The sequence below is a fragment of the Leopardus geoffroyi genome, chromosome D3 (assembly GCF_018350155.1).
Source record: "Leopardus geoffroyi isolate Oge1 chromosome D3, O.geoffroyi_Oge1_pat1.0, whole genome shotgun sequence".
Lineage (NCBI taxonomy): Eukaryota > Metazoa > Chordata > Mammalia > Carnivora > Felidae > Leopardus > Leopardus geoffroyi.
The window spans coordinates 27,380,130-27,403,603 of NC_059339.1; the positions used below are offsets into that span (position 1 = coordinate 27,380,130).

The 23,474-nt window shown below is 55.9% G+C and overlaps 1 protein-coding gene across 12 annotated transcripts; it reads left to right on the top strand.

Annotated features, from left to right (window-relative positions):
* Window positions 1–261: 261 nt before the first annotated feature.
* On the top strand, window positions 262–23,001 carry LOC123587936 (sphingomyelin phosphodiesterase 4). 12 transcript variants are annotated; one of them, XM_045458044.1, is made up of 20 exons: window positions 262–366; window positions 2,688–2,771; window positions 4,229–4,315; window positions 5,178–5,320; window positions 5,471–5,546; window positions 6,139–6,247; window positions 6,356–6,408; window positions 6,923–7,074; window positions 9,002–9,134; window positions 10,686–10,757; window positions 14,031–14,117; window positions 16,682–16,827; window positions 17,615–17,705; window positions 18,347–18,447; window positions 19,044–19,207; window positions 19,704–19,909; window positions 20,502–20,735; window positions 20,958–21,089; window positions 21,286–21,414; window positions 21,529–23,001. In XM_045458044.1, the coding sequence occupies exons 1-20, from the start codon at window positions 292–294 to the stop codon at window positions 21,856–21,858; spliced, it is 2,604 nt and encodes an 867-aa protein (XP_045314000.1). In that variant the 5' UTR covers window positions 262–291; the 3' UTR covers window positions 21,859–23,001. The 12 variants fall into 12 exon arrangements, with proteins under 12 accessions (XP_045314000.1, XP_045313997.1, XP_045313996.1 ...); XM_045458045.1 differs by lacking the exon at window positions 262–366 and adding an exon at window positions 439–607; XM_045458042.1 differs by lacking the exon at window positions 262–366 and adding an exon at window positions 445–1,149.
* Window positions 23,002–23,474: the final 473 nt, after the last annotated feature.

Consider the following 23,474-nt stretch of genomic DNA (forward strand, 5'->3'; position numbering starts at 1 on the left):
TCAATGCACAGTGTAATGATTTTTCCGCTCCAGCTCCCCATTAGAGGGCGCGCTTCCAGGACCTTAAGAAACGGCTTCTCTTTAGCAGGCGCACGCGCGCTCCTTCCAGGGCACACGGAACTCTGGGCTAAGGGACACAGCTGCCCCCGCTGCACACGCGCATCCGGAGGTGTAACCCATAAACCCCGCCGGCCTTCACTTTGCGCACGCGCCCTTTGAGGTAACTGCTCGCAGAGGTAGCGGTGCGTTTCCCGCCCAGGCCAGGGGAGGCGTGACGCCAAGCGCAGCTTGATGACGACATTTCGGCGCCGGGTAGCCGAATGGCGGTCTCCGTCCCTTAGGCGGGCGACTTTATGGGTCCCACAGGTGAGTGGTTTGGGGCCGCGTGCGGGACGGCCCCCGCGTTCCGGCCCCCCCCCCCTTCCGGACCTCCGCCTAAGTCATTTCCGTTTCTACGCGAGCCGCAGGCCTCAGGCCCGGCGCCGGTAGCCCTGCCCCCGGCCGGGCGGGCAGGCTGGGAAGCCAAGGGCTCGGCTGTGCGCTCATGCCGTCTTCCTGGGCTGCGCACTCGTGCCACCTTCTCGCGCGCCTCGCACACCCGGTCCTGGTGGGTGCTTGGTTAACGTTCGTTGACGGGTTGGCGGAAGGAGAGATTCAAGTTAAAGTTGAGCCTTGGGCTCCACAGGCCGTGTGGGAGGAAGAGCCGGGTGTGGATTCTCGCCTGACTCTTCCTCCCTGTGTGGACCGACCTTTGGGAGCCTCAGTTTCGTCTTCTGTAATATGGAGCTCCCATGCTCACTTAACAGCATACTTGTGAGCGTACTCTGGGAACATACTCTGCTTCTCAGAGCGCAACCAAAGGGAGGCCTTGGCAGTAGTGTGATTTGCTTGGAATGACTGGCGATGCCTCTCTGAGAAGAAACCCCAACAGGATCCGAAGCAGCCATTGAAGAAAGTGGGTGTAAAGTGGCGGATGAAGGGAACACTTGGTACACAGCGGAGAAGGGTGTGATGGACGAGCCAGGCTGTGGCAGCGTTAGAGAACAGGGCAGAAGAGACACTGCCCTCTCTTGGAAATACTCCGTGTTTTGGTGCCTCTGGGCCTCAGTTCTTAAGCTGCTGCCTATGCAGGCTTCGTCTAAGAAGGAGGTGCTTCCTTCCACCTCATCATCTCTAAAGCTCTGCCCTTTGCAAACAGGCCAAGATTTTACGCTGCTTTGATCCTTCTGCTTTGGTCATCTTAATCAGTGTTCTCCTGGCCACTTGGTTCAGGAGCAAAGTGTTTACATTTTCCTTGAAACTGAATTTGATAGCGGGTGCCTGGATGGCTCGGTTGGGCTTGATTGATTGATCACTCGTGGTTTGGGCTCTGGTCACGGTCTTGCTGTTCATGGGTTCAAGTGCAGAGCTTGCTTGGGATTCTCTCTCTCTCTCTCTCTCTCTCTCTCTCTCTCTCTCTCTGTCTCTCTCTCTCTCTGCCCCTCCTCTGCTCATGTGCTCTCTCTAAATAAAATAAATGACCATTTAAAAAAGACACCTGAATTTGATAGCTAATATCAAGAATTGAAGAAAACCTGGAAGATGCTTATATTGCCAAGAAGCAGAGATGCACATCTCCCCTCAACTCCACTGCCTCACAGCCTCCTTGCATCTAGTCTTTCTCCATCCACATACACTTTCATTTGCCACCTCAGCACCTTTACTCTTGCTGTGGGCACAGCTGTGCCAGGAAAGCCATCATCAGTGGGACTCGGCAGGCTCCCTTCCTGTTCAAGTCTGGATATTTTCACTTTCTGACCTGGGTGGTCAGAGAGAAGGGAATCTAAAGAGTTGCTCCTGATTTTCTGATGGCTTGTTCGAAAGCTTCCTCCAGCTTGCTCATCCCCTCCATTCATTCTCATAGAGCACAGGTGACATTCGGGAGATTCACCCACCTGTCTCTGTGGGAGATGTGTTAGGAGATGAGTATATTAGAGTCTTGGCTCTGCTGAGTGAGTGGGCAAGTGAGTTACCTCCTCTCTGCTGCTAGTTCTTTATCTGTATTGGCCCAGCAGATTGTTGTGAGGAAGTATAGTCTGTTCTTGCTTAACAAACTTAGCAGCTTAAGACTGCGTCCATTTATTATCTCACAGTTCTATAGTCAAGTCCAGGAGGGCTTGGCTGGATTCTCTGCTTAGGATATCACAAGACTGAAATCAAGGTGTTGGTTGGCTTTGCTGTTACCTAGAGGCTCTCAGGAAAAATCTTTCCAAGCTTCTTCGAGTTGCTGGCAGAATCCACTTCCTTCGGGCTGCAGAACTAAGGTCCCCATTTCCTTACTGGCTGGCAATGGGAACTGCTCCATATCTTAGGGTCCGCCCACTTGAGACTTCAATTGTATCTGCAGAATTCCTTCACAGGACCTGAATGAGCATTTGGTTGAATCGTGGAGGGCTATCTTTAACATTCTGCCTACCACTGAGTATTAAATGAGGAAATACGTGGAGGGTCCTTAGAACCAGGCGTGCCACACAGCAAGTGCCGTACAAGCTTTACAGATTCGCCACTGCGAACTTGGCTCTGAAGCTGGCCACCACGTACTGCATCAGAACAGCGTTTTTGTAAAACGTGAAACTTGGCAGCACAGGCTGTGCTGTAGTATAGTGTCGTGTGGCAGATGTTGAGATTTCGCCTTGGTTTTTTCACAGTGGTTTCCTAAGGTGGCCGTTTTCAACGTTCCCCAGGAGGCTGCTATGGCGTTCCCTCACCTGCAGCAGCCCAGCTTCCTCCTGGTAAGTGTCAGTTGCCCGCGTGAGGGTCAGTGAGATGATGGTTCTACAGCTGAGGGACTTGAGAGTCCTATCCACTGACTTGAACTTTGCACTGGTGGTTTCCTGAGGGGCATGTGAGGAAAAGAACGTTGGACTTGGGATTAGAATCCTTAGACTTGGCTCTGCCCCCTAATGGTGTAGGACCTTGGGTTTACTCAGCCTCTGAGCCCTGTTTTTCTAATCTACAAGAGGAGCTTCTTACCTACAAGATAAGTTGGTTCACGTGCCATTTTTACTGCTTCCTGAGGTCTGGGGAGGAGCACGGGAAAGGATATACATCAGAATTTTCATGTCTTGTAAACCTTTACACATTGATGGGATATTCTAATAATCGTACTGTCATCCCTGGACAATGGAGGGACAGGGACCCTGCGGTGCTGGGGGCAACCAGGACTGTACTCTAAGTATTAAACATGACACCAAGAAGTTAGGTGTGAGGCAGATATCAGTGGTGAGGATTCCTAATTTCAGGTCCCAGAAGATACTTCTCGTAAACATTTATTCAGAAGGACATCCTTCCATGGTGCACCCTCTAGAGCCAACAGATGCAGTGCCTCTGGCATCGAGTGGGTAGAGACCAGGCATGCTGCTAACCTCCCCACCCTCCGTGGCTGCAACAGCCCAGGTTTCCACCTCTGACTGAGACACCACCTTCATTTAGAGGTGGCTAAGGCCTTAGGTATCCTTGGGCAGAGCCCTCTTGGTTCACATTCTGATATTTTCTCCTGATCTTAATCCATACCCCATGACCTTGGGTAGATTTCCTTCATTCTTGTCCTGAATTTCCTAGCCTGTCCATCACCTTCATGATTAGTGTCAACATTTGGTTAAAGCTGTCTATCATTTCTCACCTGCGTGCCTTGTTTCTTAAGATAGTGAGTTTAGTTGGTTTGTTACCTACTGAATAAAGGGTAGCTTGGTTAAGAGGCCTTCTGTCACTCTCATTTTGCTGGGCATCCTCACTGATGATCACAGTGGGGTCATCACAGGGGGTCATCACATGGGAAATTTCCAGTTCACGTGTATGCACTCAGTGAGTACCCTGTGGTCTCTGAGGGGTGCCCTACGCATAAGCATCCTCTTCTGGTTGTGGGACTGACCCTGGAGCTGACCCCCTGCTTATGGATTGTGTGGAAGTCACTTCGGTCATGCAAATGTGCAGTTCTCTGCTATAAGTGGGGATGCCTGACAGAGGGTGCAGGGAAGAAGCCTGAGAGTTGGCGATGTAGAGAGCCAAGGCGTCTCCTAGTCGTGTCCTTTAGGCCACTGACAGAGGCACGAGGTGCCGGGGAACCAGGCCGGTGGTATGTCTGACTCCTACCTATCATTTGGATTTCTGTTTTGATTCGAGCCAGGATAACCGCAAAAGCCCCCAAGTGAATATGCTCATGATCTTTTTGGTTTGTTCTATCTTCTAGGCTAGCCTGAAAGCTGACTCTGTAAATAAGCCTTTTGCACAGCGGTGCCAAGACTTGGTTAAAGTCATTGAGGATTTTCCAGCAAAGGTACAGCTGTGCTAGCATCTCCTTGGGGCATGTCTCATACTCGTTGAAAAACATTTTTTTTAAGTTTATTTATTTATTTTGAGAGAGAGAGAGAGAGAGAGAGAGACAGAAAGAATATCCCAAGCAGACTCTGTGCTGTCCAGGCAGAGCCCCGTGCAGGGCTTGATCCTGTGAACTGATCAAGTCCACTCATGACCTGAGTGGAAATCAAGAGCCAGATGCCTAACCGACTGAGCCACCAGGCACCCCTGAAAAATGTTCTTATATAAGCCCCTGATTCCTACCTCTGAGCATTGCCCTGGATAGAGGCTTGACCCAGTATTGTAACTGTCACGTGTATGGACACATTTAAACATGTCAGCATGTAGGCCAGGGGTTCTCAGCCACAGGTGCTTCTGTCCTGCATGGGATACTTAGCACCGTCTGGAGACATTTTTGGTTGTCACACAGGGGAGGGTGCTACTGGCATCAAGTGGGTAGGGACCAAGTGTGCTAGTAAGTATCCCCAAATGCACAGGACAATCCCCACCCCAACAAGGAAGCATCCAGCTCAAAAAGATTGAGAAACCCTGATGAAAATACTGAAAAGATACATTTAAATCACACCCAGAATTATCAAATAGTAGTGTAAGCCCAGGCAGCTGGCCTGGACAAGGATTCTCACCGACGATCACAGGAATGTCATCAGGGGTGGTCAGTGACTCCAGAAATTTCCAGTTCATGTGTACACACTCCATGGACGAGGTGGGCAGTTTGTGGCACGGGGCTGGACTGGGTGGGAGGCTCACGTGGCATGGAGCCCGGCAGTGGGCACCGGTCCTCAGCAAGCCTGCCCGCAGCCTCCCCTGCACACCCATTTCAGGAGCTGCACGCCATCTTCCCGTGGCTGGTAGAGAGCATTTTCGGCAGCCTGGACGGTGTCCTCGTTGGCTGGAACCTCCGCTGCTTACAGGGGCGAGTGAGCCCTGTGGAGTACAGCATTGCAATGGAGTTTCTAGACCCCGGGTAGGTAGGTTTGTCACCTGAGAGGGGCCGGATGTTTCCTCATGGTGATCCCATTCTTGAAGCACCGAATTTCTCAAAACTCAGAAACCGTCAAAGCAAGATGGTTTGCAGTTCGTTGCCCTGTTTTTGTTGTTTTAATTTCATCTCCAGTGGCCCAATGATGAAGTTGGTTTATAAGCTCCAGGCCGAAGACTATAAGTTTGACTTTCCGGTTTCCTACCTGCCTGTAAGTAAGCCGTGGGGTGAGAGCCGTGCTCGGGCAGAGCACCCCGCACAGCGGCTGCGGCCGTGGGGGAGGCGGGCAGGGCTTGAGGGGCGGCGGCAGTGGGCACGGCACCATGGTGTCTGCTCAGGGCCCAGGGGGCGTGGCACATAGAACTTCAGTGGCTGCTTTTTTTAAAGATCATTCCAAACTCTGCCCATGGGGAAGGCGCCACACTCCTGGTTTGTACCTGGCTGAGTGGCAGGCAGGGCCATGTGACCAGTTGCTGGTTTTCTGAGTCTCCGGTCCAGGGGGCAGAATTAAGGGATGACTTGTTCAGGGGGTTTGAGGAGCAAAGAAGACGGGGAACATCAAGTGCTTGACAAGGCTCAGAAACTCAAACGGCTGCTGCCCTTGCTGTTTGCGGGTGTTCCTGAGGATGGCGTGAACCGTTCTGAGTGGAGGCCCTCTTGCTCTGGTGCTACCCAGAGGACGGCACCACTCCCCCAGGCAGGGTCTGAGTGCCTGTGGCCTCCACCGCACCCCTCCCAAAGGCTGCACTGCATGGGGCGCCCTGCCAGAGCCTGTCCACAAGCCCAACACGCTCTCTCCGCAGGGCCCCGTGAAGGCATCCATCCAGGAGCGCGTGCTCCCCGACAGCCCCCTGTACCACAACAAGGTCCAGTTCCCCCCGACGGGGGGCCTCGGCCTGAACCTGGCCCTCAGTATCCTTTGTCAGTCCCCCAGGGGTGGGGAGGCCATGGGTGGCCAAGACGTAATGCTGAGGGTGGTCCAACAACCCCTGCCTGTTTGCCCCCTGACACTGCCGTCAGATCCGTTCGAGTACTACATGTTCTTCTTTGCTTTGAGCCTCATCACTCAAAAGGTACGAAAGGGATGCCCCTAAGCAGCTCTTTACCAAAGCCCCCATGGAGGGTGGGGGCTGTGGCCTAGGACTTTCTTTCTCTTCCCTCTCCACCTCATTTCTCCAGCTCCTCCTTTGCATCCTCCTCCAGCCTTCGCCCTTCAGGCCATTCTCACTTAGTGAGGATGACAGGCTGGTGGGCGGATTTGACAGGTCATGTGGGGTGACCTGGGTGCCTCGAGTGGTAGTCGGGAAGGCTTCCCACAGGAAGTGCTTACTGGGCATGGGCGCAGGGCAGAGGTGCCCAGGAAGTTTGCTGTACGTCATCTTCCCATGTGCCGAAAAGGACTGTGGGGTCTAGCCCCCTGTGGTGGGAACTTTGCTCCTGGCACTGCCCAAGGTGCTTGTGTTCGGGCCCTTGGGATATGGCGCATGTCCCAGGGCTCATGTGCAGTGATTTGAGCCCTGCCGTTGCTGGGGTTAGCAGCCAGGGTGGCACGCAGAGCTACACACCAATGCAGATTTGCTTTTCCAGCCACTCCCTGGGACTCTCCACATACGAACTTCAGACTGTGCCTATTTCATCCTCGTGGACAGATACCTGTCATGGTTCCTGCCCACAGAAGGCAGTGTGCTCCCCGCACTCTCCTCCAGTCCTGGGGGGCCCAACCCCTCACCCGCTCCCAGGTAAGGCTCTCTGGTTGCCCTGGCCCTTGGCCTGGGGTGGCCCAGCCCTGTGGCTAGCCTTTAAGGCCTGGTTCTTCCATGAGGGGGTGGTCTGGTCAGCGGGCATTGCTCATAGGGACAGTAGTGCCACTCTTTGTTCATGGTGTCCCAACTTTTCTTATGCCTGAGATCTCAACCCCAGCTGCCCTAGCACAGACTGGAGAGGAGGGTAAAGGAGGACATCTGTGTGGGTTTTCAGTGATTAGGTCCTGTGGCCACAAGGACGAGGGCTGGCTTTGGTCTGGGAGTGGGCTGTGTTCTGCCCACAGCAGCCCTCCCCACATGTGCATCCAAGCCCCACACTGAAGCGGTGTGTTGCCAGGGCTGATTGATGGCACTAGGCAGGTGGTGCTGGAGAGAAAGGGGCTGTGGGCAGGCCACAGCAGGGCTGACATGTGGAGGAATAAGAACAGGAAGAATGTGTGTAGGCTGCAGGACCAGGTCGTGGCCTGAGCCAGAGGCCCTGGGGCAAAAAGCCTTTCGTGCCAGTCCAAGGCTGGGCTGTGGCTAGACCGTGCAGGACGGGAGTGTACAGCCAGCCTCAACTCGAGGGTGAACTGAGGCCTTGGCGGGGTGCATTTAGCCAGTGGCTCATTGGCCGCCTCTCCCCAGGAGACGCTCCTGACCTGGGAGCTGCCAGCTGTGCTCCTCACCCTCCTCAGTCTTGCTGGTGTACCTTCTTCCCTGGGAGGCAGGTTCAGGCCCACCCCACATCTGCTGACATGTGCCGTGCCGTGACCCAGAACTCACATGTGTGCACAGATGTGCCCAAGGAGGGGGGATTGAAAAGAGGAGGTGGGGGCACGGAGGTGGGGAGAGGCTGCCCCGGCATCAGTAATGCTGCGGCCAAGAAGGACCAGGGCTGGCCAGGTTCACACCCTCTCAGAGGCAGGTTTCAGTTGCCCAGCTGTTCTCTGGGCCCGATTTTGTTGGCTTGTTTTAACACAGAATTTCAGACTTCTAGAAAACTTGCCACAATAACCAAAAACTTTCATAAGTCCTTCACCTACGTTTCTGAATCATTTCATTCTTTATCTGTATGTGTTTTTTCTGGGCCATCTGAGTAAGCTATAAATGCAATGCCTGTTCCCTCTTAATGTCTTGGAGTGTATTTCCTAAGAGCCAGTGCATTCTCCTACACAGCCTCCTGCACTTCCATCCAAGTCAGGGAATTAATAGTGCTACCCGGCTGCCATCTAAGCCTCAAACCCCACTCGGGCTGCACTGTCTACCCCACTAATGTTTGCCACCTGGCTGGGACCTGGGGGAGGGTCACTCTCTGTGTGTGGTTGGCTCTGGTCCCCCTCCAGTCTGGAACACTCTCTCAGTCTTTCCCTGTTTCCTGACCTCAACACCTTTGAAGCGTGCAGCCTGGAGGTGTGCAGAATGCCCTTATCTTAAGTTCTCTGGTATTTCCTAGTGATTAGACCCAGCAGCCCGTGGAGTCTGTGTGCTTGCAACATTGTCTTGATCGCTGGGCCAAGGGGGTGTTGGCCAGGTTTTCCTACCATAAAATTAAATGGGTCCTTTGTGCCTAAATTAATTAACAAAAGGGATTTGTTGGGAAGATCTACTGAGATTCTGTAATTACCAGTGGTGTTCGTGTCCCTTGACGATCGTCAGCCAAATCAGTTATTAATTGGTTGGTTGCCAGACGATAGCTGTCTGGTTTCATCCTATAGTTATCAGTGGGCATTCTGTGGTAGGAAAGACTTTTCTTCCTGTCTGTTGATTGTGTGTATCGATATGGATTTGTATGGATTTGGGGGTTGTTCTATGATTCAACAAGTGGTAATGGTTACTGTTGCCAGTGATGTTGATGTTGAGATTGCCCCTGGTTGTGCCAGCAGGATCCCCTAACGAAGGCCTTTTCCTGTGTCTCCCTCAGAACACCAACCATGCCCTTCGCTTCTTATGGCCTCCACCACACCAGCCTCCTAAAGCGACACATCTCTCATCAGACATCTGTGAATGCAGACCCTGCCTCCCATGAGATCTGGAGGTCAGAAACTCTGCTTCAGGTGAGCGCGAGGAGGCTCTTCTCATCTTCTGTTTCAAAATAAACTGCCTGGCCACCTTCCACCCCCAGGGGCAGAGGTCTAAAGACTGTCCTCAGCCTGAAAGTGGTTCTGAATTGTTGGTGTTCTCCTGCTGTGGCGTGTGGGAATCAGACTAGAAGAAACGTGCCCATGTGTCTAACCTGTATGTCATTGGTAGTATTTTTCATCCCAGCGTCCCCTTTCCAAAGACTTTTGTCTTTCTCGTGGTAATAGGAGCGCTGCTCAGTTTCCATTGGATCCGTGTAAAAGCTTTCCCCACCTTCGACATTTTCAACCTGTTCCCACGTTGCTGGAGATGTTTCCTGTGATCACCGTCATTTGGATATTAAACCCCTGCCCCAGTAGCGTTTTTGTTGTCGTTGTTTGGTTTTGTTTGTTTGTTTTATTTTAGGGAGAGAGCGCATGCACACGAGCAGGGGAAAGGGGCAGAGGGGGCGCAAGAGAGAATCTTAAGCAGGCCCCATTCTCAGCGCAGAGCCTGACACAGGGCTTGATCTCATGATTCGTGAGATCATGACCTGAGCCGAAATCAAGAGTCCAATGCTTAACCAACTGAGCCACACGGGTGCCCCAGAGTTCAATAATGTTGTGTCATGTGGATATTCCCCTTTTTGTGTTTCTGTTCATCTATGGATGGCCACTTGGGTTGTTAGCACATTTTAGCTATTGTGAATAGCTGTTTCTACATGGATGTACAGATATCTCTTAGAGATTCTGATTTCGGTTCTTTGGGGTATATACCCTGAAGGGGAATTGCTGGGTCATATGATAGTTCTATTTAATACTTTAAGGAGCCGCCATACCATTTTCCACAGTGGCTGTACCATTTTATATTCCTGTCAGCGGTGCACGACCTTACCAATGCCCATCATTTTCTATCTTTTAGTATAGCCATCCTCACGGATGTGAGGTGGTGTCTCCCTGTGGTTTTGATTTGCACCTCCCTCATGATTGATGATTTGAGTATCTACTCGTGTCCTTATCGGCCATTGGTACGTCTTTGGCGAAATGTCTGTTCAAGCCCTTTGCCCATTTTTTAATTGAGTGGCTTTATTTTTTTGTGGCTGAGTTTTAGGAGTTGTCTTTATATTCTGGGTATCCATTCTTTATCACATACACGATTTGTAAATACTTTCCCCCATCCTGTGGGTGACCTTTTTCTGTGGATAATGTCTTCTGACGTGCAAAATATTTTTGAATTTTCATCAAGTCCAATTTGTCTGGTTTCTTTTGTTGCCTGTGCTTTTAGAGCTAGAAATCATAGCCCAGTCCAGTGTCCTGAAGCTTTCTGCCCACAGTTTGTGCTAAGAGTTTTAAGTCTTAGCTCTTACATGTATGCCTTTCATCCATTCTGAGTTATTTATTTTTCATGGTGTGAAGTAAAGGTCCAGCTTTATTCTTTTGCATGTAGATATCCAGTTTTCCCAACACCGTTGGTTGAAAAGACCTGCCCCTGGAATGGCTGTGATACCTTAGATGGAAACCATTTGACCATCCAGTGCTCTCTTGCAGGTTTTTGTTGAAATGTGGCTTCATCATTATTCCTTGGAGATGTACCAAAAAATGCAGTCCCCTCACGCCAAGGTAGGTTGCCACACTTTTTCATCCCCTCTGCTCTGGCCCTGGTGTGCCTGGTCCACCTGCTGCTTCTTGTCCTTGATCTCAGCTCGTTGTCAAGGGCTGGATGGTGGGAAGCAGAAACTCACCATCACCCCTTACTCTGATGCCAGACGGCAGGTGGGTTTCATTCTGTGGTGGGCTTGCACCCTGCGGGCTGGAGGCCTGTCCTCTCTGGGGTCCTCCCCATGCTATTTCCAGAGCCCCCTCCCTGGCAGCCGGAATGGCTGAGGTTGTGGTGCTCGTGCTCTGGGGCCAGGAGAGCTGCGGATGCCTCTGGGAGTCACATCCGGGCCTGTTCCCTCTGCTATCACAGCGTCTCCTGCTTTCCTGCTGAGGTGGCACCCGGCCGACTTCGCTCACCTTGGTGCCCATACTGCCTTCCACCTCCTCCAGAGCATTGGCAGGCAGCCCTTTCTGCAGTGGGTGGGATCTGATGCCTCCCTGCATGCAGCCTGGCCTGTCTCCTCCTCTTTTTCCCTTCTCTTCCCTCACAGGGCAGCATGCTCATTTGCAGAGGCGTGAAGGCAGCTGTGTCCCTGGAACGTTCCCAGGGCCGGCGGCCTACTGGACTCGTCAGAGTACAACAGCTCTGTTCGCCTCTTATTAGGCAGGGTGGGCACCTAGGTTCACGCTCCATGAAGCAGCCTGAAACGTGTGAACTGGGGCCTGTAACCAACTGTGTGATCTGTGGCTTCTGTGCGCTTCTGTGTTTGCTCCTCAGACTTTGCTTTTGTCAACGCCAGACAGAATTCTTGAGAGATTCCTTACGAATTAACACTCTATAGGCTAAAATTCACGAGGGTGGCCTGTGACCTTCCCTCTGTGATTCCAGCAAGTGGTGGTGGTTCTGCAAAGTGTTGGCAACCAGTTCTGCTTCTCTGCTGCCCTTCTGAGTACCCATTTGGGGAGCAGCCCCCAACCACTGCTCTCTTAAAGTGCAGAGTGACCCAAATCTCTGTCCTTGACTGCACAGGGAAGAGAGGGAAAGCCAGAACTCTGTCTTGGGCCTCTCGCGTTACTAAGTGCTTGCACTGCCATTGCTGCTTCCACAGTGGACTGGCTGCATGTTCCTGGCTGGTGCACGGGGGTCAGGGGCCAGGCTTCCCCCTAGGGCCCTGGGGGCTCACTCAGCCCCTGTGCATGTGGCTTTTGCAGAGGCAGGGGCTGCTTTGCTGCATTGCCTTCCCATCTGCTCGTTCTGTCTTCTGAGCCAGGGGGAGCACATTCACTGTCATTTTTAGCAGATCTGCCAGTCACAGAGGTCCTCTGGATTGTCTCCTGTGAGGATCCCGAGCCCTATACGAGGGAGGAGGGTGGGCCGTCCCTGCCGGAGCAGGGGAGCCTTCCCCTTCTTCCTCACGTTTGCTTCCTCTTGGCCAGACCACAGGGCAGGGGAGAGCTGCTCAGAATGACTGGTAGTCAGGGGGCGACTGGGAAGCCCCCACCAGGTACCCATTGAGGTGTTTAGTTGTGTTTTGTTTTGTTTTGTTTTGTTTCCTATTTGTCTTTGCCTCCTATTGAGGCTGAAAGCAAAACCTAAGAAAACCTGGTGTGTGGGAAGGGGAGAAGGACAGCCGTGGAGGTCTGCTTCACCTGAGGCTCCTTACCATTTACCCAGGCCTGTGCTGTGCCGTTTGGAAATCCTAGCCTTGGGGTCAGTTTTCCTGATGTGAAAGATGCAGGAAACGCAGCTCTGAGAGGTCCCATGGTGCTTCCATGCCTAGCCTGGGTCCGGAGCGTATGCTCGCTCCTTACAGCCCGGGCCTCTGCTCTGCCTCAGCTTACTGGGCAGGGAGGGCTTCAGGAGAGTCAGATGGTCGGTAAAGACCGCATATTCCTGCAGGACACTGTGGGGCCTGCACTGTGTTCCTGCAGGCTGGGCAGACCCCCAACAGGGGAACCGTGTGCTCCCTGATTCCTCACTGAGAGCTGTCGCTGAGCCCGGGTCTGGCCCAGAGGAAGGCCATGAAGGGCAGACACCTCCTTGCTGTGCTGCTTCCTGCCCCTGCTCTGCGCGTCTGTGGCTGTGCCTGTCTCCTCGAGGTCTGGCACATGCATTCTGACCTCTCCCGTGTGAAGCATGGTACGCGGTGGGAGGCATGGCCCTCCCAGGGCAGGATGTGTGCCAGGGCCGGCTCTGGGTTGTGCTTGGCTAAGGGGGACTGCTTTAGCAGGCCTTGTCGCTGCAGCGGGGCAGGGCAGAGGTGGGGTAGGGGTGGACAGCTTAAGCCAGCTCTGCTGTCATCCCCCATGGCCCAGGCTGTCCCAGCCTCAGGGTTCCAGCTGCCTCTGGGTGTGTGTGGCCATGACCAGATTCTTGGGGCCCGTCGGGACTGATGGAGGGCTCTGTGTGTCTGGAGTTGGGGAGTCCTGGTGAGGTACGAGAGGTGGGTCTCCCAGGATTCGAACCCATGAGTGTCCACGTTACCTTTAACGATTTCGGGAACGTGGGGTGTGGAAGGTGTCAGGCCTGGTGAGCTAAACCTTGCTTGCCTCTGTGCCACCCTGGGAATCAGCCCCATTCAGGAGGGGTCGCTGATTGGATCTTTGACACCTAGGAACTGATCTCATCATATATCAGTTTGGTAAATTTCTTCTTGGGACAACACAGGGAAGTCCAATAAGTTACAAATTTTTCTTTCTTGAGCAAAGAGGTCTCCATCTGGAACTAGCTCCTCAAAACTTTCTCTTCGGAGCCTCGGGGCCTTCAGGGCCTTGGTGGCCATCAGTGTGTCCCAGCAAGACTCCTGGGATCCTGGTGGGCTCCAGTGTGCACACGCTGCACACAGAGCATTCGGGGTTGGGGGAGGGCAGGACCCTCTGGAAGGAAAGTGAGTCAGGCTGACCTCAGGGAGCTGGAGAGAACTGCAGGCCCCAGAGACATGAAGGAGGCTGCCCAAGTGACCTTGAGGGTCTGTCTGTCCCTCTGCCTGGCAGGTGGAAGAGCACCCCTTGGGCCTGGCTCTAGTCTGCCCACCAGGAAGGGCTCCGTCTGGGCGGCTGAGAGGGTGGTGTCCATTGGTCTGAGGCTGCTGGGCTGTGATTGTTTGGATTGTCACTGACGTGCTTTTGTTTTTGTTTTTGTTTTTGTTTTTTTTTGTTTTCTCTCCTTACTTCTGGGCTCATTTTTGTCTTTCTCTCCCTGCTGTCCCCTCCCCGGTCTCTCCCCTCCTGTCCCCTGCCCTGTCCTCTGCCCTCCCTGCCTGTTCTTGGCTTCTCTGTTTTGTTGTCTCTCAGCTGGAGGTTCTGCACTACCGACTCAGTGTCTCCAGCGCCCTCCACAGCCCTGCCCAACCCAGCCTCCAGGCCCTCCACGCCTACCAAGTACTGGCCGCTCTCATATTGTTTTGTTTCACCCCTGCCCTGTGGTGTGAGCCATGGAGCGCATGGCAGTGCAGTGGTAAAGCGAGGGTCCGGCCGGGGGCCAACTGGGGTGATTCAGGCCAGTTCCAAGCAGAGTGAGGCCAGTGTGTGTTGGGGATGGTGGCAGGCATCCGTCTTTAGCCTGGCTCAGCCCTCAGCTTGGTAGACTAGCCCGGGTTTGGGGTGTGGGGCCACCAGATCTGCCTGGCCAAGCCCCAAGCCAGTTGGAATGTGGTAGGCTCTTGGGAGTTGGTGACTTCTGTGCTTGGCCCTGGGTTGAGGGAGCGGAAACAGTGTGGCCTTCGCAGTGGCCTGCCTGGCTTTGCGGGCCTGGTACCTAGGAACTGACTGAGCCCAGGGAAGCCCCAAGGCTCATGGTGGCATGGTCTGTCAATCCCAAGCCTGTGTGAGGCCAAGGGGCAGGGAGGACAAGGGCTTCGTCCCCTAGCCTGGAGAGGCTGTTGGTCCTTGAGCATGCTGGGGCCTGGCCTCTTGTGGACTTTTGTGCTCCCACAGAGGTAGGCGAGAGCGAGAGAGGGCCTCACGGAGACTGGTCTGCTTTAGGCAGAGATGACCAGTGTGGACGGGTTTGAAGTCTTGAGGTCGGTAGATGGAGTGCAGGACTACAGGCTGTTTCAGGGCAGATGGAGTCTCGTAGTTCATGGATTCATGAGATGAATGTCAGGAAGTTTGGGCAGAAAGCATGCATCTAGATCCCATGCTCGAGGCCAGGGGTCTGTCCAGTTCCCCCTCAGTGGGAGCACACCACATTTAACCTGCTATTTGAGCACAAGATAAGAAATCACGTTTGCTGGGATGGGGTGGTGAGTGCGCACAGGGTTCCCACTCAGAAGCAGCAGCCACAGGGAAGAGGGAAGAGAATGATCCAGAAGGACCAGCGGGGGCGGGTTTAGCACAGAAGTGGTACCACTCCAGCATGTGTTGGGGAAGGGCTCACTTGGCCAAGAGCAGCATCCCTGGAGAAAAGTGCACAGCAGGAGGGGTAAGAGCCCTCCCCCCACCCACCATGGGAAGGGTTGCTGAGCTGAGAAGGGCTGGGCCCAGTGAGAAATGCCACTGGCTTTGGGAAAGTGTCCCTAGCGGCCATGCGGGTGGAGGAGGCCCACTTACAGCAGCGGTGGCTGGATTCCTGTGGGGATTTGGCTCTCGGCGGGGGGGGGGGGGGGGGGGGGATGAGAAGAAAGGTTTGGCTTCTGTCCAGAGGGAAGATAGCCCAAGGAGCTTCCCGGTTCAGTGCAAATGCTCTGTCCTCTGCTAGGGAGATGGTGGGTGGGTCGGCGAGGGGCCAGGAATGAGAAAGGGGGAGGCTCCTGGGGGGAGTCACAGCCTGGCAACAGTGCCCTCTGATCCTCCGTTACTGTGAAAATATCTTACGTTTTTTTTGTTGTTCAAATGATGCAAGTTCATCGCTTAAGCTTACAGATAAGCAGAAGAAAATCTCCTCCTGAAGCCCCGTAGCTTCCCCCGCAGTCATATCGAGTCGTGTGGTGTGTTGCCTAGGCCTGTGGAGACAGATCCATGGCAAGGAGAGCGGAGAAGGCAGTGCCGCGGGCAGTGGTGGGGCTGTGACTGGGTGCCCGGGCTGTGCCAGGAGGCACGGCTTGTGCCAGCCTCAACATTGCTCAGGATTTGGACTAGGCTGCCGAAAGCTCTATCGAGGTTGTGGGGGTCCCAGAGGCCTGGGGGGTGAGTGTGGGGAGAGGAGCGCGTCCGGGCACCCCAGAGCTGGGAGCCGGAGGCAGCGTATCCTGCCGGTGCCGTCCTCTGCCACTCTGGAGACTCCATCCTGTATTCCGTCACAGAAGAGCCAGCAGACAGGCTTTCCTCTCGGGGCTGGGTCTTAAAGATCCTACTTGAACCTTGTGAATGAGAATTTCACCTGACAAGATAGAAAGCACTCTTGTCTTGTGCTGACGGCAGGGCTGTTAGCAATAGAGGAAGGGCCACCCTGCGCCAAGCCCCAGCTGGCTGTGTCCAGGACAGGAAGTGGATGGAAGGGTGAGGGTTACAGCAGGAGAAGGAATTTGGGAGTGTTTCTCCCTGAAAAAGGAAGCCATGGGCCCCAGCGAGCTGTCTTCATATACCTGGGAGGCAGGCAGGAGACCCTGAGTCCGGATCCAGGGTGGGATACTGGCCTGCCTTGCCCCCTGCTCCTCCTCTGGCTGGCCAGGGGTTGGGGGGGACCCCCGAGGACTTGGCCGGGCAGCAATGACCCGAGTCAACCACAGAGGGTGCAAGAAGGGGTTGGAAGCACACAGGGAAGCATTCAGGTCTGCTTTAGCAAAGCCGTCCCGTCCCGCCCTGCCTTGCGTGCTCTTAGCGGGTCTCAGAGCTGGCATGCGAGGTCTATCTGCTGCGTGCCAGGCCCAGGGAGGGCCCTGTGGGTGGGTGGCCCACACATCCTGTCGGGGAGAAGTGGTCCTGGGCGGGACATACATGGCCAGGCCTGGGGGCCCCACCCTGGGACCAGTCTGGGTCCTGACACAGCTCCCCCTCAACCTCAGGAGTCGTTCACACCCACGGAGGAGCACGTGTTGGTGGTGCGCCTGCTGCTAAAGCATCTGCACGCCTTTTCCAACAGCCTGAAGCCTGAGCAGGTCTCTCCCTCCACCCACTCTCACGCCACCAGTCCCCTGGAGGAGTTCAAACGGTGGGTACAGGGCATGCACAGGCCTCCCGTGTCCCTGGCTGCCACTGCCTCCTACTGCACATACTTGTTGCCCACAGTAACCTATCCTTAGGGCATGGGGTCGGCCTGTGAGGCGTCTGCAGGGTGGGGCAGGTGGGAAATCACCTTGACCCCTCCTGGGTCTGTTTCCCGACGCCTCCTCTGGCTCCACAGGCGGGTGGGGGCTGCCTGGCTGCCACGGCCTTTCCTTCCAGGCCTGCCGTCTTCAGTAGAAAGAGCCAGGCTGGCCAGAAAGAGGCCCCATCTTGTTGCCCTGTCTTGTCCCCTCCTCCCCAGTGTGGGCAGAGTGGAAGATCTACATTGACCGCACTCAGAATGCCCAGGAAAGCCGATGGGCTGGGAGTGCCTTCACTGCAAAGTGGCTCATTTGTCATGGGAGACTGAGCTCTGTGCCGCACCCTCCCCCTCCTCTTCCCCTCTGCTCCCCCAGTCCTTCTGTCAAAAGGGCCAGGACGGTGGCCTGACTCCTAGGCCAACTGGGGCCAGCAGAGCAGGTGACTTGTGTGTGGTGACCCAAGCAGAGATGGTCACAGGAGCCATACTAGGTCAACCGCTTGTGTGCTGTGTGTCCTTGGGACATTCCCTAATCTCTCTGAACTTTGGTTTCTTTGTGAAAAATGGGGCCCAAAATAGGAGGCGTTACCTTCAGGGGTGCCCAGTGTTCACCCCGGCAGAGCTGGCCCTCGGAACCGGGAGCCACTTGGCTCACCTATGAGGGGACCCTCTCCTCGCCTCCCCTCCCCTGCAGGGCCGCCGTCCCGAGGTTTGTCCAGCAGAAACTCTACCTTTTCCTGCAGCACTGCTTTGGCCACTGGCCCCTGGATGCGTCCTTCAGAGCCGTGAGTGTCAGCCCCATCTTGCTTTCTTTGTCTTTGCCCTCTGTGCCTGATGAGGGAGGTCCCGTGGGGCGGATGCAGGAAGGAATCAGCTATTGCTGCTGAGGGTCACATTGGTGGGTCACGTTGTTCTGCTCATTTGAGTTTTCAGAGCCAACCCCCAGGTACAGAAAAGCTGTCTGCCCTGACCTGGAACCCAGTGGGTCCACGCTGGGTGGGTTCCCAGCCCCACTGAGCCTCACAGGCTCCCTCAGCTGGGGAAAGCACTCCTGTGTTCCACACGTTCCACACTCGCTTCCGAAGGGCTGGCACGAGGGTTACATATCCTAAGGGTTAAAACTAATGTAACGTTGTGTGTCAGCTATCTGCAGGTTAAAAAAATCATTTTAATTAAAGATGAAAAAAGAAACATCATAGGGGATGCGGAGTTCCCTCCTGCTCCCTCTCGGAGTGGCGGGTGGGAAGAGAACGTGGTAACACCTCCAGGAGAACCGAAGCCCCACGGTTAGGATCACCCCCTCCTCACCTGAGCTGCCTGCCGGGAGCCGAGCTCCAGGCCACCCAAGGATCTGGACCAAAGCCCCAGCCCCACAGCCCAGCAGAATGCCAGCCTCCAGGCCCTCAGGGCACACGTGTCCCACCAGGTCCTGGAGATGTGGCTGAGCTACCTACAGCCCTGGAGGTATGCACCTGAGAAGCAGGCTCAGAGCAGCGACTGCCAGGCCCGGTGTGTGTCGGAGAGATGGTGAGCCCCGGCCCGTTGTCCTCCCTAGGGGGACCTGCTTCCAGGTGGGGCACAGGCCCCTCCCTCCTTGACTGTGCTTTGTTGTCTGGGCCCTGGGCTTGATCTCCCACAGAAACAGCTGGTGACTCCTCTGTGCTGTCCCCTTGCCGTTGACTGTCTCCCCTCAGATGTATGTTTGCACTCGCCCCCAAGCACCCCTCGACCCGTCTTCACTAGCGTTCTGCATAGCAGCCACCACCGCCTCCCCTCCCGCCCTCACGGCCAACCCCCCAGCCTCCGCCAGCGCCTCCTCTCCACGACTGCCTTCCTTGTGCTCCTTCTGGTGCCCGGGCCAGCCTCTGCTGCGGAGGCTTTGGCCCTCTCGGGAAGGGCCGCATCCTACAGCGGATTGCGCCGTCTATAGGAGGCCTAGGTCTTCCCTGCCTCCCTTGTGCCTCCTCCCTTGCCCCCAGCCCTGGTCCCTCAGCCACGATGAGGTCGTGGCAGGGGAGAACCTGGAACCCAAGGAAGAGAGCGCTAGTGAAGCGGGGGCATAGACTGGTGTAGTCCTGCCTCCAGTGGGAGTTCTGGGCCCTGATGCACTGCCTGGTCCCCAGGGCACCCTTTGTGCAGGAGAATCTGCTGATGTACACCAAGCTTTTTGTGGGCTTCCTGAGCCGCGCGCTCCGCACCGACCTGGTCAGCCCCAAGAACGCGCTCATGGTATTCCGAGTGGCCAAAGTCTTTGCCCAGCCCAACCTGGCTGAAATGATCCAGAAAGGTAAGCCCTCAGCCAGAGGGAAGCAGCACTTAGAGAGGGACCCACGGACCCTGCATGTGCCTCACGGGCTCGCGGTGGGCTGGCAGAGGTGCCACGGGGACTCCTGGTGCACGGTGGCGGGGTGGACGTCGGAGCCTAGCGGCATCCTGCCTTCCCTGTGGCACGCGTGCCAGGCAGGAGCTGCGGGGGTGCTGGGCGGGGGAAGCAGAGCTCAGAGCTGTGTCTCCCTGGTGACTCTTGGTGGCATGAGAAAGCAGTCTTGGCCCGTGTCGTGTCTTAGATGGCTTTATCGGGTGTTAGCTTCTCTGGTTTTCTTTTGTGCATGTCGGCCTTCCTGTTGAGACTGGTGGGGGCTCCAGGAACATTAGGAGTTGGGCCCCTGTGCCACTCGGTCCCTATCCCTCGGAAGCCTCAGCGGCACCCAGGAAGCCAGCCAGCGGCTACTGGCTGTTTGGTGCCATGGAAGCTGAAGCCAGAGTCGGGTTCTGCTTTCCAGGGGAACAGCTGTTCCTGGAGCCAGAACTCGTCATCCCACACCGCCAGCACCGACTCTTCACAGCTCCCACTTTCACCGGCAGCTTCCTGTCCTCGTGGCCCCCAGCCGTCACAGACGCCTCCTTCAAGGTGAAGAGCCACGTTTACAGCCTGGAGGGCCAGGACTGCAAGTACACCCCAATGTTCGGGCCCGAGGTCCGGACGCTGGTGAGTTGGGGCTCCCCCAGGCCACACGGCCGTCCCGAAGCCGTGGCAACAGCAGGGCCAGGGAGAGCACACGTGTTGTACGGAAGGAGGAAGGTTGGGTGTTGGTGGACGCTGCTGTACCTTGGCTTTTTTTCTTTTTTCAGTGCGGTCTACGTTTTTTCTGATGATAAAGGCAGCACTTGCTAGAAAGTTTTCACATTTAGAATATGGGCGTCTTGGGGGCGCCTGGTGGCTCAGTGAGTTAAGTGTCTGACTTTGGTTCAGGTCATGATCTCAGGGCTCCTGAGTTCGAGCCCCACATCGGGCTCTGTGCTGACAACTGGAGCCTGGAGCCTGCTTTGGATTCTGTGTCTCCCTCTCTCTCTGCCCCTCCCCTGCTCACAGTCTGCCTCTGTGTCTCTCCAAAGGAAATACACACACACACACACACACACACACACACACACGTAGAATATGCATGTCTTAGTCTTGAAAGACCCTGGCCTCCTCCTGGCCTGCTGGGGGCCCCCAGGTCCGCCTGCCAGCCTGTCGGTGGCTGGGTGGCGTGCGGTGGCACCACCCGAGCTGGCTGACCTGCCCCCATGCCCCACAGGTCTTGCGCCTGGCTCAGCTCATCACGCAGGCCAAGCAGACTGCCAAGTCCATCTCTGACCAGTGCGGGGAGAGCACGGCCGGCCGCCCCTTTCTGTCGTGGCTGGGCTTCTGCTCCACAGACACGAACGGCTCCTACGCAGCCAACGACCTGGACGAGATGGGGCAGGACAGTGTCCGCAAGACAGACGAGTACCTGGAGAAGGCCCTGGAGTACCTGTGCCAGATGTTCCGAGTACGAGCCGGGGGAGCTGTCCCCTTCCTGGCGTTCGGTCCCGCGGCCCTCATCCCCTGCCCAGCCCGTGGGAGATACAGCCCGTGCCCACGATGTCACGTCTGGGCCCCCTTGCTGTCGCCGTTAGAGGCCCAGGGGGGCCAGTCTCCTCCCTTCACCCCGAGAGTGAAGGCAGGTAGCAGGAAGCGGCACTGCCTCCTCACGGGGCTTCCTCCCTCACAGCTCAGCGAGGCTCAGCTCACCCAGCTCACGCTTGCCTTGGGGACAACTCAAGATGAGAATGGGAAGAAGCAGCTCCCAGACTGCGTCGTGGGGGAGGACGGGCTCATCCTCACGCCCCTGGGCCGGTACCAGGTAAGGGCCACACCCCGGAGGGCTCCGCTCTCCTGGCGGCGTGGCCGTGGCTCCCGCTGGCCGAGCCTCCGAGCCCTGTTGTCCCGGCAGGCCCGGCAGCGGAGACCGCACTTGTGAGGCGTCGCAGAGGTGTGTTCGCAGGGCTGCTCGCACGGCCCAGGTTTCACCCGGGGCTCGCCTCCTTTGCTGCTTCTAGATCATCAATGGGCTGCGAAGGTTTGACATCGAGTACCAGGGTGACTCAGAGCTGCAGCCCATCCGGAGCTATGAGATCGCCAGCCTGGTCCGCGTGCTCTTCCGGCTGTCCTCCGCCATCAACCGCAGGGTGAGTGCACGCGGGAGGGCCGCCCCCGCCTCTGGTCCTGCCACCCTCGGGGAGAGGCCGGGGCAGCGTGCGGCCCTGCCCGCGCCCACTCCCCGTGCCTCTGTCTCTGCCCAGTTTGCAGGCCCGATGGCAGCCCTGTGTTCCCGTGCCGACTTCCTCGGCAGCTTTTGTCGGTACCACCTCACGGAGCCTGGGCTGGCAGACAGGCACCTGCTGAGCCCGGTGGCACGAGGGTGTGCGGCCCGCCGTCCCCGGGGCCCTAGGCTCAGCCTGCGCTTCCTGGGCAGCTACCGGACGCTGCTCTCGCTGCTTCTGGCCTTCTTCGTGGCCTCCCTGTTCTGTATTGGGCCCCTCCCTTGCGCCCTGCTCCTCGTGCTGGGCTACCTCCTCTACGCTGTGGCCATGACGCTGCTCACCGAGCGCAGCAAGCTGCACCATCTCTGACCTCAGGCCGGGTGCCGATGCAGGGCCGCCAGCAAGAGGCCCACACAGCCTCTCGCTCGAGCCTGAGAGGCCACCTCCGAGCTAGGGGGCCGCTTTCCTGCAGCCACTGAGCCATGCCACGCGTAAGAGGAGATGAAACCGGAAGGGTGTGGTCCAGGCTTGGCAAGGAAGGGAGTGACATCAAAGGGCCTGTTAGCGTCACAGGACGGTGCCGGACCCAGCCACTCGGTCCTCCCTGCTTCCCTCAGCCACAGGCCCTGCAGTGAAATGGGCCTCCAGGCCTTTCTCCAACCTGACGCCCCAGGGTCTAGCTGTGTGAGGCCTGGGAGGCAGTGCTGCCCAGGAGGGGCCTCGCCATCCTTAAGGTTGGCAAGGTGGCGTGCCTCTCCTCTCCCTGCCGACAGCAGGACGGTCCCTCAGTGTCTGGTTCCAGAGAAGATTCCAAAACCCTAGAGGTTCCTGAGAAAGTTAGAGGATGGTTCTCTGATTCCTAACTTTAAACCTAGATTTTGCCATCGCCTTTGGCAAAGTGAGGGTCATTCTTCACGCATTGCCAGCAATTCTGGGGCTGGGCCCTACAGCTCCACTTTCTAGAAGAAAAGATCCTCCAGGAGCACAGATGCTCAGTGGGACAGTGCTTCACCTCTGGCTCCCTCCTGGCCCCCAAGCCATTAAGCGCGTTGCTTGGTGGCAGCCCAGCGTCACTGCCTCATCCGGGACAGGCTCGCTTGTCCCATGGGCTGGGCCATGGGAGTTGGGCATCGTCTGGTGCTGCAACCAAAGATGGTCAAAGGCATTGTTTGTACCTTCAGTAAAATCGAGTGCAAAGACACTAACTTTTTGATGACATGTGAATGTTCATACTACACAACAATTTCATGTTCTCTGTCGAAAGTCATCCCCACAGGGTCTCAAGCACGTGCATTCATCTTACAGGGGACGCACCAGAGAGAACATCTCAACGACGATTTTAAACCAAACCTTTGTTTTGGGTGTTTTGGGTTTTTTTAAGTTTCCAAACTAAATGTTGAGCTTTGTATTTTGATGTGGACTCAGAATAATGGCATTCTGGGGCCTGTGACCAAAAAACAAACCAAGTTTGTAACTGACCACAGATCTGAATAAAGCTGTTTTTGCTCCCGAGTCTTGTGGTCCCAGGGCTCAGCCTCCAGCACGGTCGTCTGCACAGGTCTCCCAAACAGCTGGGGTTGGCAGAGACCACTGAGGGCACCATTGTCCTTCCCAGGGGGACGGTGGGTTTGTTTACAGCAGCAACAGACCAAGGCAGCCATAAACCCCTAAGTGGCCATGATGGGAGAGGGCAGGCCTCCGAGAGCTCTGGGAACCAGGCCCAGAGTTGGCCTCAGCCAGCATGGGCCCTGAACTGTATCTAAGCTGGGAGAATTATTTTTAAGTTTTTACTTAGTAGAATCCCAAACAGGCTCCACGCTGTCAGCACAGAGCCCCACGTGGGGCTCGAACCCACGAACCACGAGATCATGACCTGAGCCAAAATCAAGAGTGGGTCACTTAACTGAGCCACGCAGGGGCCCCTATGCTGGGAGAATTCTGCCTTCTACTCAGCACGTCAGGGGTGGCCTTAATACAAAAAGCTG

Excerpts from the sequence above, each read along its gene's own strand:
- LOC123587936 (XM_045458040.1), top strand. The coding sequence starts at position 292 with ATGACGACATTTCGGCGCCGGGTAGCCGAATGGCGGTCTCCGTCCCTT. Across the intron at positions 4,316-5,177 it reads TTGAGGATTTTCCAGCAAAG|GAGCTGCACGCCATCTTCCC; the intron begins GTACAGCTGTGC and ends CACCCATTTCAG. Across the intron at positions 14,118-16,681 it reads AGGCCCTCCACGCCTACCAA|GAGTCGTTCACACCCACGGA; the intron begins GTACTGGCCGCT and ends CCTCAACCTCAG.